The sequence below is a fragment of the Barbatula barbatula genome (assembly GCF_947034865.1).
Source record: "Barbatula barbatula genome assembly, chromosome: 10".
NCBI lineage: Eukaryota > Metazoa > Chordata > Actinopteri > Cypriniformes > Nemacheilidae > Barbatula > Barbatula barbatula.
In genome coordinates, this window is record NC_136773.1 from 24,351,761 (window position 1) to 24,364,260 (window position 12,500).

General features: G+C 46.6%; 1 protein-coding gene across 5 annotated transcripts in view; it reads left to right on the forward strand.

Moving 5' to 3' along the window:
• Nucleotides 1–10,528, forward strand: part of trpm7 (transient receptor potential cation channel, subfamily M, member 7) — a 24,877-nt gene extending 14,349 nt beyond the window's left edge. Inside the window, exons 16-40 of one of the 5 annotated variants that reach the window (XM_079465251.1) lie at nucleotides 568–845; nucleotides 920–1,148; nucleotides 1,252–1,401; nucleotides 1,476–1,619; nucleotides 2,732–2,860; nucleotides 3,132–3,383; nucleotides 3,459–3,633; nucleotides 3,806–3,938; nucleotides 4,013–4,197; nucleotides 4,273–4,405; nucleotides 4,531–5,429; nucleotides 5,749–5,840; nucleotides 5,918–5,996; nucleotides 6,267–6,346; nucleotides 6,437–6,462; nucleotides 6,584–6,609; nucleotides 6,697–6,750; nucleotides 7,004–7,051; nucleotides 7,251–7,316; nucleotides 7,612–7,895; nucleotides 8,750–8,832; nucleotides 8,910–9,115; nucleotides 9,432–9,483; nucleotides 9,561–9,667; nucleotides 9,749–10,528. In XM_079465251.1, coding sequence (XP_079321377.1) covers nucleotides 568–845; nucleotides 920–1,148; nucleotides 1,252–1,401; nucleotides 1,476–1,619; nucleotides 2,732–2,860; nucleotides 3,132–3,383; nucleotides 3,459–3,633; nucleotides 3,806–3,938; nucleotides 4,013–4,197; nucleotides 4,273–4,405; nucleotides 4,531–5,429; nucleotides 5,749–5,840; nucleotides 5,918–5,996; nucleotides 6,267–6,346; nucleotides 6,437–6,462; nucleotides 6,584–6,609; nucleotides 6,697–6,750; nucleotides 7,004–7,051; nucleotides 7,251–7,316; nucleotides 7,612–7,895; nucleotides 8,750–8,832; nucleotides 8,910–9,115; nucleotides 9,432–9,483; nucleotides 9,561–9,667; nucleotides 9,749–9,879 — 4,041 coding nt within the window. In that variant the 3' untranslated portion in view covers nucleotides 9,880–10,528. The remainder of the gene's footprint in view (nucleotides 1–567; nucleotides 846–919; nucleotides 1,149–1,251; nucleotides 1,402–1,475; nucleotides 1,620–2,731; nucleotides 2,861–3,131; nucleotides 3,384–3,458; nucleotides 3,634–3,805; nucleotides 3,939–4,012; nucleotides 4,198–4,272; nucleotides 4,406–4,530; nucleotides 5,430–5,748; nucleotides 5,841–5,917; nucleotides 5,997–6,266; nucleotides 6,347–6,436; nucleotides 6,463–6,583; nucleotides 6,610–6,696; nucleotides 6,751–7,003; nucleotides 7,052–7,250; nucleotides 7,317–7,611; nucleotides 7,896–8,749; nucleotides 8,833–8,909; nucleotides 9,116–9,431; nucleotides 9,484–9,560; nucleotides 9,668–9,748) is intronic. The other 4 variants (XM_079465253.1, XM_079465254.1, XM_079465252.1 and 1 more) reach the window with 4 other exon arrangements.
• The last annotated feature ends 1,972 nt before the right edge of the window (nucleotides 10,529–12,500 follow it).

The following is a 12,500-nucleotide window of genomic DNA, read 5'->3' on the forward strand; positions in this document are numbered from 1 at the left end:
TGTGTTTGTGTCTGAGTATGTGTGTGTGACTGTGTGTGTGTGTGTGAGTGTCTGTGTGAGTGTGTGTGTGTGTGTGTGTGTGTGTGACTGTGTGTGTGTGTGTGTGTGTGAGTGTGTGAGTGTCTGTGTGTGACTGTGTGTGTGTGACTGTGTGTGTGTCTGACTATGTGTGTGTGACTGTGTGAGTGTCTGTGTGAGTGTCTGTGTGTGTGAGTGTGTGAGTGTGTGTGTGTGTGTGTGTGTGTCTGAGTGTGTGTGACTGTGTGTGTGTCTGTGTGTGTGAGTGTGTGTGTGTGTGTCTGTGTGTGTGAGTGTGTGTGTGTGTGAGTGTGTGTGTGTGAGTGTCTGTGTGTGACTGTCTGTGTGTGTGTGTGTGACTGTGTGTGTGACTGTGTGTGTGTGTGTCTGTGTGAGTGTGTGTGAGTGTGTGTGTGTGAGTGTGTGTGTGTGTGTGTGTGTGTGTGTGTGTGTGAGTGTGTGTGTGAGTGTCTGTGTGTGAGTGTCTGTGTGTGAGTGTCTGTGTGTGACTGTGTGTCTGCTTTAACGTGTTGCGCTGGTGTTCCTCAGCCGGACTCGAGTTCTGAGCAGCAGAAGAAAAAGAGCAAAGAGGAGGTGGTGGACATCGACGACCCAGAGACCCGACGCTTTCCGTACCCCTTCAATGAACTGCTGGTGTGGGCCGTGCTGATGAAGAGACAGAAGATGTCTCTGTTCTTCTGGCAGCACGGAGAAGAGTCCATGGCCAAAGCTCTAGTGGCCTGCAAACTCCTGCGCTCCATGGGCTACGAGGCCAAGAAGAGCGACGTGGTAGATGACACTTCAGAGGAGCTGAAGGAATACTCCAAGTGAGTGCGTGAGAGACGTGAGTACACGCTAACGGCTGGCAGGTGTTCTTCTAACGCTGGTGTGTCCCTGTTAGTGAGTTCGGGACGCTGGCGGTGGATCTGTTGGAACAGTCGTTCAGGCAGGATGAGACCATGGCAATGAAGCTCCTGACGTACGAGCTGAAGAACTGGAGCAACTCCACCTGCTTGAAGCTGGCCGTGTCGTCTCGACTCCGCCCCTTCGTGGCTCACACCTGTACACAGATGCTGCTGTCTGACATGTGGATGGGACGACTGAACATGCGCAAAAACTCCTGGTACAAGGTGAGAGGTCCTGCTGCCGGTGGTCCTCTGGGATCCCTTGATGTGCGGGCGGCTCGTGTCTGTGATACTGCCGTGTACTGATGATGCTGTTGATGTTTGTCAGGTGATCTTGAGCATCCTCGTTCCACCGGCAATCCTTCTGCTGGAGTACAAGACCAAAGCTGAGATGTCCCACATTCCCCAGTCTCAAGACGCCCATCAGAGCATGGAGGACAGCGAACACAACCTGCAAAACCCTGATGACATCCAGATGGTAAAATCACACACCGCCATTACTACATTTAAGAATCTTCATGAGATAGTTTTTTACTTCTGTGTGTGTGTTAGGACGTGTTTAAGGAAGTTCGTACCAATGACAATGCAGAAATCAAAAGTGAATCTGAGGTCCATGTTCGTTCTCGCCGCTTACCCATCACACGCAAGTTCTACGCTTTCTACCACGCTCCCATCGTCAAGTTCTGGTTCAACACGGTACGTATCTCTGCTTTCTCACGCTCTCTCTCTCTCTCTTGGTGTGTGTGTTTGAGGCCTTTGGCTCCTTTAAGTGACCCTGAATCGGTTCCCATTGTGATACTATCAGACGCACACACATCTCTGCATAAACCCACTGCATTAACACCCCACACACACACACACACACGCACACACGCACACACACAGAATGGTAAGTTCAGGTCTGTTTGAAAAGTCGCTACTTAAGTGTCTGAAAGCTTCTTTGATGTTTATCTGTGTGTGTGTTACTTGTGTTTGCGTGTGTGTGCATGTGTGTTACTTGTGTTTGCGTGTGTGTGCATGTGTGTTACTTGTGTTTGTGTGTGTGCGTGCGTGCTGACAGGTGTTTGTTTGTGTGTGTGTGTTACTTGTGTTTGCGTTTGTGTGTATGCATGTGTGTTACTTGTGTTTGCGTGTGTGTGCATGTGTGCGTGCCTGCTGACAGGTGTTTGTTTTTGTGTGTGTGTGTTACTTGCGTTTGTGTGCGTGCGTGCATGCTGACAGGTGTTTGTGTGTGTGTGCATGCGTGCTGACAGGTGTGTGTGTGTGTGTGTGTGTGTGTGTGTGTGTGTGTTTTAGTTGCGTTTGCGTGTGTGTGCGTGCGTGCGTGCATGCTGACAGGTGTTTGTGTGTGTGTGTGTGTTTTAGTTGCGTTTGTTTGTGTGTGTGTGTTACTTGTGTTTGCGTTTGTGTGTATGCATGTGTGTTACTTGTGTTTGCATGTGTGTGCGTGTGTGCGTGCCTGCTGACAGGTGTTTGTTTTTGTGTGTGTGTGTTACTTGCGTTTGTGTGTGTGTGCGTGCGTGCATGCTGACAGGTGTTTGTGTGTGTGTGCATGCGTGCTGACAGGTGTGTGTGTGTGTGTGTGTGTGTGTGTGTTTTAGTTGCGTTTGCGTGTGTGTGCGTGCGTGCGTGCATGCTGACAGGTGTTTGTGTGAATGTGGTGAAGAACTCTTTTAGAGGTTGTCATGTGATGTGAGAGGTGCAGTAGAGAGGAACATGAGTTCACATGTGATGTGTAGTGTTAAATTCATGCATGAAGAACGTACAGTATATATTGTCATTTTGACAACTGTGTGTTTGTGTCGTAGCTCTTTTATATCGGCTACCTGATGTTATATTCATTTGTGGTGTTGGTGAAAATGGAGTCCCTTCCATCACCTCAGGAATGGGTCGTCATTCTCTACATCTTTACACTGGCTGTGGAGAAGTTACGTGAGGTACGTGTGTGTTTAGATGTTTTTGAGGCATGTCAGAAATGTGTAATTGCATTGTTTTTGCATCTGTTATAATCCAACAATCGTCAGCTGAATGTTTAAACTTCATGTGTAATGATCGACTCTGAAATTCAGAGAACAAACGTGACAATGAGCTGTGTGATAGTGACTGTACAGAAAACACAGAAAAGTGTCGAAACTTTCACACACACCAAAAAATTGCATGTTTGTTCTCCCACCTGAAGAAGTTGAATGTGTGTTTTTCTGTCGATAGATGTTCATGTCAGAAGGAGGAAAGATCGGTCAGAAGATTAAAGTCTGGTTTACAGATTACTTCAATATTTCTGACTTTCTGGCCATCCTCATGTTCTTCGTGGGATTCGGTCTGCGTTTCGGGGTGAAAAACGTGTCAATTGCCGGCCGGATCGTCTACTGTTTGAATATCATCTTCTGGTACGTGCGGCTGCTGGATATTCTGGCTGTCAATCAGCACGCCGGACCGTACGTCATGATGATCGGGAAAATGGTGAGTTGTCCAGTCAGCGGTTTCTTTGTGTCACTGTGTGATGAGTTCTTCATGTGTGTTGGACTCTTTCTGCAGGTGGCTAACATGTTTTATATCGTGGTCATCATGGCGGTTGTGTTGCTGAGTTACGGAGTTCCTCGTAAAGCCATATTGTACCCGAACGAGGAACCCTCGTGGACTTTAGCCAAAGATGTGGTTTTCCAGCCGTACTGGATGATGTACGGGGAAGTGTACGCCTATGAGATTGACGGTACGTTTGATGTGTTTTCCACTCCGTTTATTCATGTGCAACATTTAGGCTTAGCCGTGAGCTAACCTCTGCTTTCAACACATCATTTATTTATTTATTACATTTGTACCATATTGATTCAGAACAAACCACAGTCATGTGTGTGTGTGTGTGTGTGTGTGTGTTTTAACAGTGTGTGCAAACTCCAGCGATGCTAGTGTTAAAGATCTGTGTACCACGGGCGTCTGGTTGACTCCTCTGCTTCAGGCCGTCTATCTCTTCGTTCAGTACATTCTAATGGTCAATCTGCTCATTGCCTTCTTCAAGTGAGTGACCCGTCCGTCCGTCCATCCACATCGCTCTCTTTCAGTTCTTCATCTTCCTGCTCTTGTTTCTGCAGTAACGTGTACCTGCAGGTGAAGTCCATGTCAAACCTGGTGTGGAAATACCAGCGATACCATTTCATCCTGGCGTATCATGACAAACCCATCCTGCCCCCCCCTCTGATTCTGTTCAGTCACGTGGTGTCTCTGCTGTCGTCCATCTGCAGGAAGAGAAAGAAGGATAGCGGCACCTACGGGCCGAGTAAGTGACGTCCGGCTCTCGTCCCATGGGTGTTTCTTCACTGCGTCCCTAACATGATCTCGATGTTCTCCACAGAACTCTTCTTGACAGAGGAGGACCAGAAGAAGCTTCACGACTTTGAGGAACAGTGTGTGGAGACGTACTTCCATGAGAAAGACGATCACTTTCATTCCGGTAGTGAAGAGAGAATCCGACTCACATCTGACAGGTTGTTAAAGCGCAGCTCACAGATCTTAACCAAAGTGTTTTCAGTGTAGAATGCATTTAGCCTTCAACATTTCCTCTGAAACACGACGATAATGTGAATAAATTGTGCCTGCTTGTGTTTTTAAGGGTGGAGACGATGTGCGTTCAGCTGAAGGAGGTCGGGAACAAAGTGAACTTCATTAAGCGATCTCTGCACACTCTGGACTCTCAGATCGGACACCTGCAGGATCTCTCCGCGCTCACGGTGGACACGCTGAAGGCCCTGACGGCACAGCGGGCATCTGAGGCCAGCAAAGTCCACAACCAGATCACCCGTGAGCTCAGCATCTCCAAGAACCTGGGGCCCGGCCCGAGTGACATTACGGGACATTCCAAATCCAGCGCTCTGTTGCGGCGCAGCAAGGGTTTCCTGCCCCCCGCCACCAGCATAGCGGACTCGCTGTTTGGGGGCGGAGCCAAACACAGAACACAGCATCACGAGGCCGAGCCTCCTCTGAGCCCTGGAAGGTACAGCGCTCCTTTGGCACCCGAGGCAGGATCATCCAGTCAAGCTGCACCGCAGACGCGCTCGCTCAGGAATTCTCAAAGACGCTCTCCTCAGTCGGGGTGGCGCGAGGGGAACGCCGGCGCTCCCTGTAGTCTCATCAGTGCCCCGGCTGGAACGGCCACGTTCTTCGTCAGCACGCCCACACAGCTCGCAGACTCGCGGACGCATTCGCCCCCTCACACTGGCCGCACGGAGCCGCTGCACCCCGCCGTGGAGTTTGGGACCTTTGTGGGTGAGTATGAAGAGGAGAAAGAGGAGGGCGACCCAGTGGTGGTCGTGTGTGAACCCACATGCGAGGGATACGTGAATCCGGCCTTTACTGATGATGATGATGAGGTTAGAGTAGAGGAAGCAGTGACCACCGAGCAACCCGACAGAATCGCTCGACCCTCTCGTGATAATCCGCTCCAGGAACCCCAGACAGGCGAAGCGCTGCAGACAACAGACCGCTGCAGACGCCCGCTCCAGAGGAACAGAGGTTTGGGTTCGGTCCAGAGATCATAACCCTGTCCTAACCATGACCCGTGACCCACTGCCCGCCTGTCTGCATGACCCTGTGTGGGTTAGAGGGTGAGACGGGTGTCTCGGTCTGTCGGTGGTTTGTTGGAGGGACTCTGAATCGGGACTTTGGGAGAACAGAATGTGTTGTGTTGTGTGTTGTTGTGGTAGAGACTAACACTGGGCTGGTGCTGGTGCTGTCAGAAGAGATCAAACTAGACGTTTCACACGGTGACTGACTGTGCATCTCTTGTCTCTGTGTTAATAATCCATAATCATCTTTGACTGTTTCTCTGAAGGTCACAAGGATTCAGAGGGTCAGAGGTCCTTCCCTAAAGAGGTTTTGGCTAGCGGACGGGAGCTCAGTCCATCCAGAAAGGATCGTGATGTGGTGGGTGTCTAAAATGAACAGATTTCATCTATCTGTTGATGATTGATCTGTGTGATTATTGTGTTTGTGTGTCACAGGGTCAGATGCGGACAGTGAACTCTTACGCCGGTTTCACAGAGTTTGACAGAAACCTGTCGTTCTTGCATCCAGAGTCCAGTAAGTTTGAACGACAACATTACACAACACCAGTGAAGCCTTTAAACATTAACTTTGTGTTAACACATCACACCTCCACACGATGAGACCGAAACGCTGTCTTTCTGACCACACACACAAGGATTTACAGTATTAACACACACACACACACAACTGAAATGAAATCAAAAGACAAAAACATGACACGAGCTGTTCTTCTATTCTATCTGCTTGTCCAATCATCAAGATTCTCACGTCACGTGTGTGTGTGTGTGTGTGTGTGTGTTTCAGCGCTCAGTAAACAGGAGAAGAGTCGTGTGTCATTAGAGGACATCTCACGGCATGAGGCTCTGACAGCTGCTGTGCTATTGGTCAGTCAAACACACAACACGACAACATCCTGTGTTACAGAGAAACATCATTCACACAGACGTGTAAATCTTCATGTCATTCATTCTCAGGGTAAATCAGTGCAGTCCAGCAAACTGTGAGTAACACGTCTCTATTCCTGCATGACAGTGTGGTTGTGTTCAGAATGAAATGAGTGAGCATCAGCAGTGCATCAGGTGTGTTATTATCATCATTGTGTGTGTTCTTCTCTTCTTCAGGACCGCAGGAGATGATGTTTCTAATGGTAAGTGTTGTGTCTTATTGAAAGTATTTACACACACACACACAGTGAACCCGACCCGAACGCTCTCTGTGTGTGTGTGTGTTTCAGCTGCAGCGGGTCTGTACGCGGCCCGACACACACACCTCAGTGCACGTAAGGACTGTAAGTGTCACACCTGCTGCTTCACTGTCACGTACCTTAGTACAGTAATGACATCACCCTGCTACTCTGATGTCATTCAGGTTCTGACTAATGTCATGCAGTAAAGACACGTCTCATGACATGACCAAGCTGTTTCATTTACGCTACTTTGGATAAAAGGATGAATTACAACATTCAAGTTCAAATATATGTTTAACTCTTTTTTTTTTTTTATGTTGTTGTTTATCCGTTTGTCTCCTTGTGTTTTTGTAAGCAGCGATCGGTTCTCCCTTCAAGCCCATGGAGACTTATCAGTACTCAGGTGTGTGCGTTTGTGTCATATACAGAAACTACAAACACATGCTGATCCAAACCCGAGGCACGAGATGAAACGCATTGAAACTTGTCATTCAAGCGGGTCAGATGTGATGCTTTAGGTTTGAAACAGTCATGTGACAGCAGCTTTTGTGATGTGTACTGAAATCAGCCCTTTGTGTGTGTGTGTGTGTCGTGTGTGTTAGCGGTGGAACGTAATAACCTGATGCGGTTGTCTCAGAGTATTCCATTTACCCCAGTGCCCCCTAAAGGTAAGACACAGTACTGCCCTCTTTCCCATCATGCTTTGCTCTGTATTGTTCTGATGATGGGCTGGGCCATGTGATGCTTTATGGTTCATACTGTGGTTGTGTTCTACAATCTTCTTCTCTGAATTTTCATCACAAATGATGATCCTCCGAGACCCTTGACATAAATGTACTCATGTTATAAGACTGCAGTCACAGCGCCCACCCCAGTCTGATGGATTCTGTTTCTTTATTTGGTATCAATGAACTCGAGCGAAAGCAGAAGTGTTTCACGCGTGATGTGACGTTCTCTCGGCAGGTGAACCCGTCACTGTGTATCGACTGGAGGAAAGTTCTCCAAACAGCATAAATAACAGCATGTCATCATGGGCTCAGCGTGGACTCTGTGCAAAGATCGAGTTCCTCAGTAAAGAGGAGATGGGCGGCGGTCTGCGGAGGGCGTTAAAAGTTCTCTGCACCTGGTCAGAGTACGACATTCTGAAACCAGGACACCTGTACATCGTCAAATCCTTCCTACCTGAGGTGGTCAACACCTGGCAAAGCATTTACAAAGACGACACGGTCCTGCATCTCTGTCTCAGGGTAAAAAACATCCTGTTGTTTATTGTTATTTGATCTGTTATTCTAGTGTGTGTCTTACACAGCAGAGGTTATGTGAAAACATTTCTGTTTCTCCTCCTGATAATAGACAACAGAGACACTGAACGAGTGAGCAACGTTTTGTCTTAAGAGACGACAATAAGCAAAGCTACATTACTACAAGTGTCTTCAAATGAAGGATTAGCACACGTCTGAACTTTTTGTTTCTGTTGGTCTCACTCTCAGTTGTTCTCAGGACAACCTGCTTGTTCTTAATGGGTTCATCGCATCGTCCCGCATCCGGTGTGAACAAATGTATAATGTGTTCTCATGCGTTTCTAATGTATTTTTTCGTGTCTCGTGGCATCCGGTGTTCACGCGGTGTAATTATAACCATGGCCGTCTCTGGAATGCAATCACGAGCCGAGGGAAGCAGAACTCGCTGTGAGCCTCCGACCAATGTGGGGTTGTCTGTTCCCGAACGGCCTCCGATTCCCCGCCGGGACAGAGGGAGAAATCCACGGACTGTGATCTCAAACGTCGGGTTAATCAAAACCCTCACGCCCTGGGAGGGTGTGTAGGGAGCTGCCGTTGACGAAAAAGTTCAGGATCCCTTTTAAAGCTGTAATCCACGAAACTGATATGACCACAGCTGACAGCAGCATCTTGAATGTTTGTGACCTAGTAAAAGGAATGTATGACAGCGTAGTAGTGGTGTCCCGCTTCTTAGTAGAACGTTTTTAGCCCTTCCCCTTGCCACTGTAAAGGGTGAGGGGGGGGGGTGAAGGGGTTCAAATAGAATTGGGATCGGGCCTAAGAACTCCAGATATTCACGTGTGTTTGTTTGTTCTCTATAGGAAATTCAGCAGCAGAGAGGAGCTCAGAAACTCACATTTGCCTTCAATCAGATCAGACCTAAAACAATCCCATACTCCCCCAGGTAACGCATCACCGTCATCATACACGGATAATAAACACAGATGAATGTTATGAAGTGAATATCTGTGTTCGCTGAAGGTTCCTGGAGGTTTTTCTGCTGTATTGTCATTCTGCGGGTCAGTGGTTCGCCATCGAGGAATGCATCACCGGAGACTTCCGCAAATTCAATAACAACAATGGAGATGAAATCGTCCCCACTAATCTGCTGGAAGAGACCATGCTGGCGTTCAGTCACTGGACGTATGAATACACACGAGGAGAGCTGCTTGTGCTGGATCTGCAGGGTTCGTCTACACACATGTTGATCTGTGTTGTTTATTAGTGTTTGTGCGGCGTCTCTCCGTTTCTTTCTGTAGTATCAGATCTGTTGTTATTATTGAAATCATACTAGATCTAGATTTTACTCCAGATGTTTCTGTGTAAATGAGAGGGTCTGTCCTGCGTCACTAATGTCAGACATTTGTCAGAAAGGTTTTAAACCTTACAGAGACGTGTGTATTGAGGAATTCAGGCAAAAAAAAGACATTCATAGATGCTTTTGGGTTATTGTGTTGAACGTGAATATTTCTCTGCATTATATTATGTCTTATCTGTCCTCAGGAGTGGGCGAGATTCTAACAGATCCCTCCGTCATTAAGAGCGGAGAGAAAGGGTGAGTTCTCAAACATGTCACATGTGAGGTGATGAGGTTTTACAATCTTTATGTCTGACTGTCGGTGAACGTGACAGGTCTTATGATATGATCTTCGGTCCTGCAAACCTGGGAGATGATGCCATCCGCAACTTCCGTGCCAAACATCACTGTAACTCCTGCTGCAGAAAACTCAAACTTCCAGGTGAGCGAGTTCAATGGTTACCGAGTGATTTAGCTGTCGTCTCATCTGGACATCATCGTTGAAAATGTTTGGTTTTCTCAGATCTGAAAAGAAACGACTACACTCCGGATAAACTTGCACTGCAGCACGACTCCTCCGAGGGCCCGTCCCACTCCACACCTACAGGGGGCGCCACTAAAGAGCCGCGTCCTTCAATGCGCTTAATGCTGTGAGCCGCACACACGCACGTGTGTGTTTTTAAATCACGTCACGTTGAGAATGTGTTGCCTCTGAACAAATGAACAGATGCTGATGCCGTTTAGAGATGTTTTATAAGTCACATGTATAATCAGCTTTTAAGAGTATTTTTTAATGTTTTTATGTCCATATGAAATGATAAAGTGGTTAATAACTCGTACAGTATCAATGTAAAATAAAGTATTTATTCTAAAACTACGAAACGTTGCCTTGTATAAAAAAATAGCAATTTAAGTGCAAAACGTCCTGGTTTTGTTCGTATCAGATTTTGTACAGAGCTGAATGCCAACAGAATATGTTTTGATGTACAGAAAACGACACGTGCACAGCTTGTATGAATGCGTGTAAGGTTCATACATGTAGGTAATGGGCAGATTGCAATGCAAATGACAGCGGAGTATGTGCCGAACACAATCACAACACAACTGTCTAATGTTACAGCGGTACTCTCGTCTATTACTGTCACTGGAGTATATTGTGTGTGAGAGATCTCGTGTATCTTATAGATACATCTATCTGGCACCATAATATCAGCTGAAACGAGACAATATTTGATGCTGGAGATATTAATGATCTGTAAACACTTTTTTACTGTACATTTGAACAATAAAAGACTTAAAGACGCTGGTGATTTGTGTTGTGATTTATCCACATGAGATAAATCTTGATCTTGGTGCTTGATCAAGAACCAATTCTATAGTCTTAGTAACTTTAATTTGTATTGCAATTTGGTCTGCAGCATGGGAGTCAACACACACTGAATACAAAAACGCAGTAAAATTCACAAAGAAGAAATGATTTATACGCACTTTGAAGGGAGCAGAGCTTCAGTCTCTCATATGTGCAGGTTTGAATCATCATCATCATCAGACTGCTGACCTTAGAATGTGAGTTTGCTGTCAGTGAAGAGTTGCACCAGCCATTCGTAAGTTCTTTCTTAAATGTGAACGTAAAGTCCACACTAGAGGCTTAGTAACCACTAGCTAGTTTGTAACTAAATCTGCAGCTGTGTCTCCTTCCGTAAGGCTCCGGAGGTCTTATTTGAAGCCTGTTACGTCATCGAGGCGGTCTCGTTTCATTAGGGCAGGTATAGGACACTCCGTATGCACCCTCCTAATGCGACTTACTTTCACCTGAAGTCTGAGGACACGTGAGCTGTATCCTTCTTTACTAGAGATAACCCACAATTCTTTGCGTCGGTCAACGTCTGTTATTTGAATAAACGTCAGCAGCTGCACATTCAATCAAGTCTGTGGCGTTTAAATGTGAACAGTTTATAATTTGTGTCACATTTTTTAATCTTAGCAGACAGATAAACAAGTTCACAAGCATTTAGTGATTTCTAAAACAGTAAGGCATAAAATGGTACATTCATTTAACTCTTATGACATCGGTTAGGGTAGAAACTAACAAACTTTCTATCTCTTAAAATCATGTAGAAATCATTTTAATTAATTTGTCAGGAGTGCGAGTGCAACTTGTTGTCATAGCAACGCTTTTACATCTCGTTTAATTCTAAGTTGAGAATCATCCGTTTACATTCACATTTAGTCATGTGACTTACAGAGCGACTTACAAAGAGTTCGGCAAGCAATGTGTCATACAAGAGCAATGATAGGTGCTAAAGTTACAACAAAAGCCAGAACAATACCTGTTGAGAGAAGAGAGAAGGTAGTCATTTTTTCTTCTCATTAATCAGTCAAGTATTCACAGAAGAGATGGCAACACAAGGCGCCACTGGTTTGCTCAACGCAGGGTTCTTGATGGGATGTAGGAGTGTAGGAGTGTGTGAAGGTTCTTGATGGGGTGTAGGAGTGTAGGAGGGTGTGAAGGTTCTTGATGGGGTGTAGGAGTGTAGGAGGGTGTGAAGGTTCTTGATGGGGTGTAGGAGTGTAGTAGGGTGTGAAGGTTCTTGATGGAGTGTAGGAGTGTGTGAAGGTTCTTGATGGGATGTAGGAGTGTAGGAGTGTGTGAAGGTTCTTGATGGGGTGTAGGAGTGTAGGAGGGTGTGAAGGTTCTTGATGGGGTGTAGGAGTGTTGGAGGGTGTGAAGGTTCTTGATGGGGTGTAGGAGTGTAGGAGGGTGTGAAGGTTCTTGATGGGGTGTAGGAGTGTAGTAGGGTGTGAAGGTTCTTGATGGAGTGTAGGAGTGTGTGAAGGTTCTTGATGGGATGTAGGAGTGTAGGAGTGTGTGAAGGTTCTTGATGGGGTGTAGGAGTGTAGGAGGGTGTGAAGGTTCTTGATGGGGTGTAGGAGTGTGTGAAGGTTCTTGATGGGGTGTAGGAGTGTAGTAGGGTGTGAAGGTTCTTGATGGGATGTAGGAGTGTAGGAGGGTGTGAAGGTTCTTGATGGGGTGTAGGAGTGTAGTAGGGTGTGAAGGTTCTTGATGGGGTGTAGGAGTGTGTGAAGGTTCTTGATGGGGTGTAGGAGTGTAGGAGGGTGTGAAGGTTCTTGATGGGATGTATGAGTGTAGGAGGGTGTGAAGGTTCTTGATGGGGTGTAGGAGTGTAGTAGGGTGTGAAGGTTCTTGATGGGGTGTAGGAGTGTAGTAGGGTGTGAATGATCTTGATGGGGTGTAGGAGTGTAGGAGGGTGTGA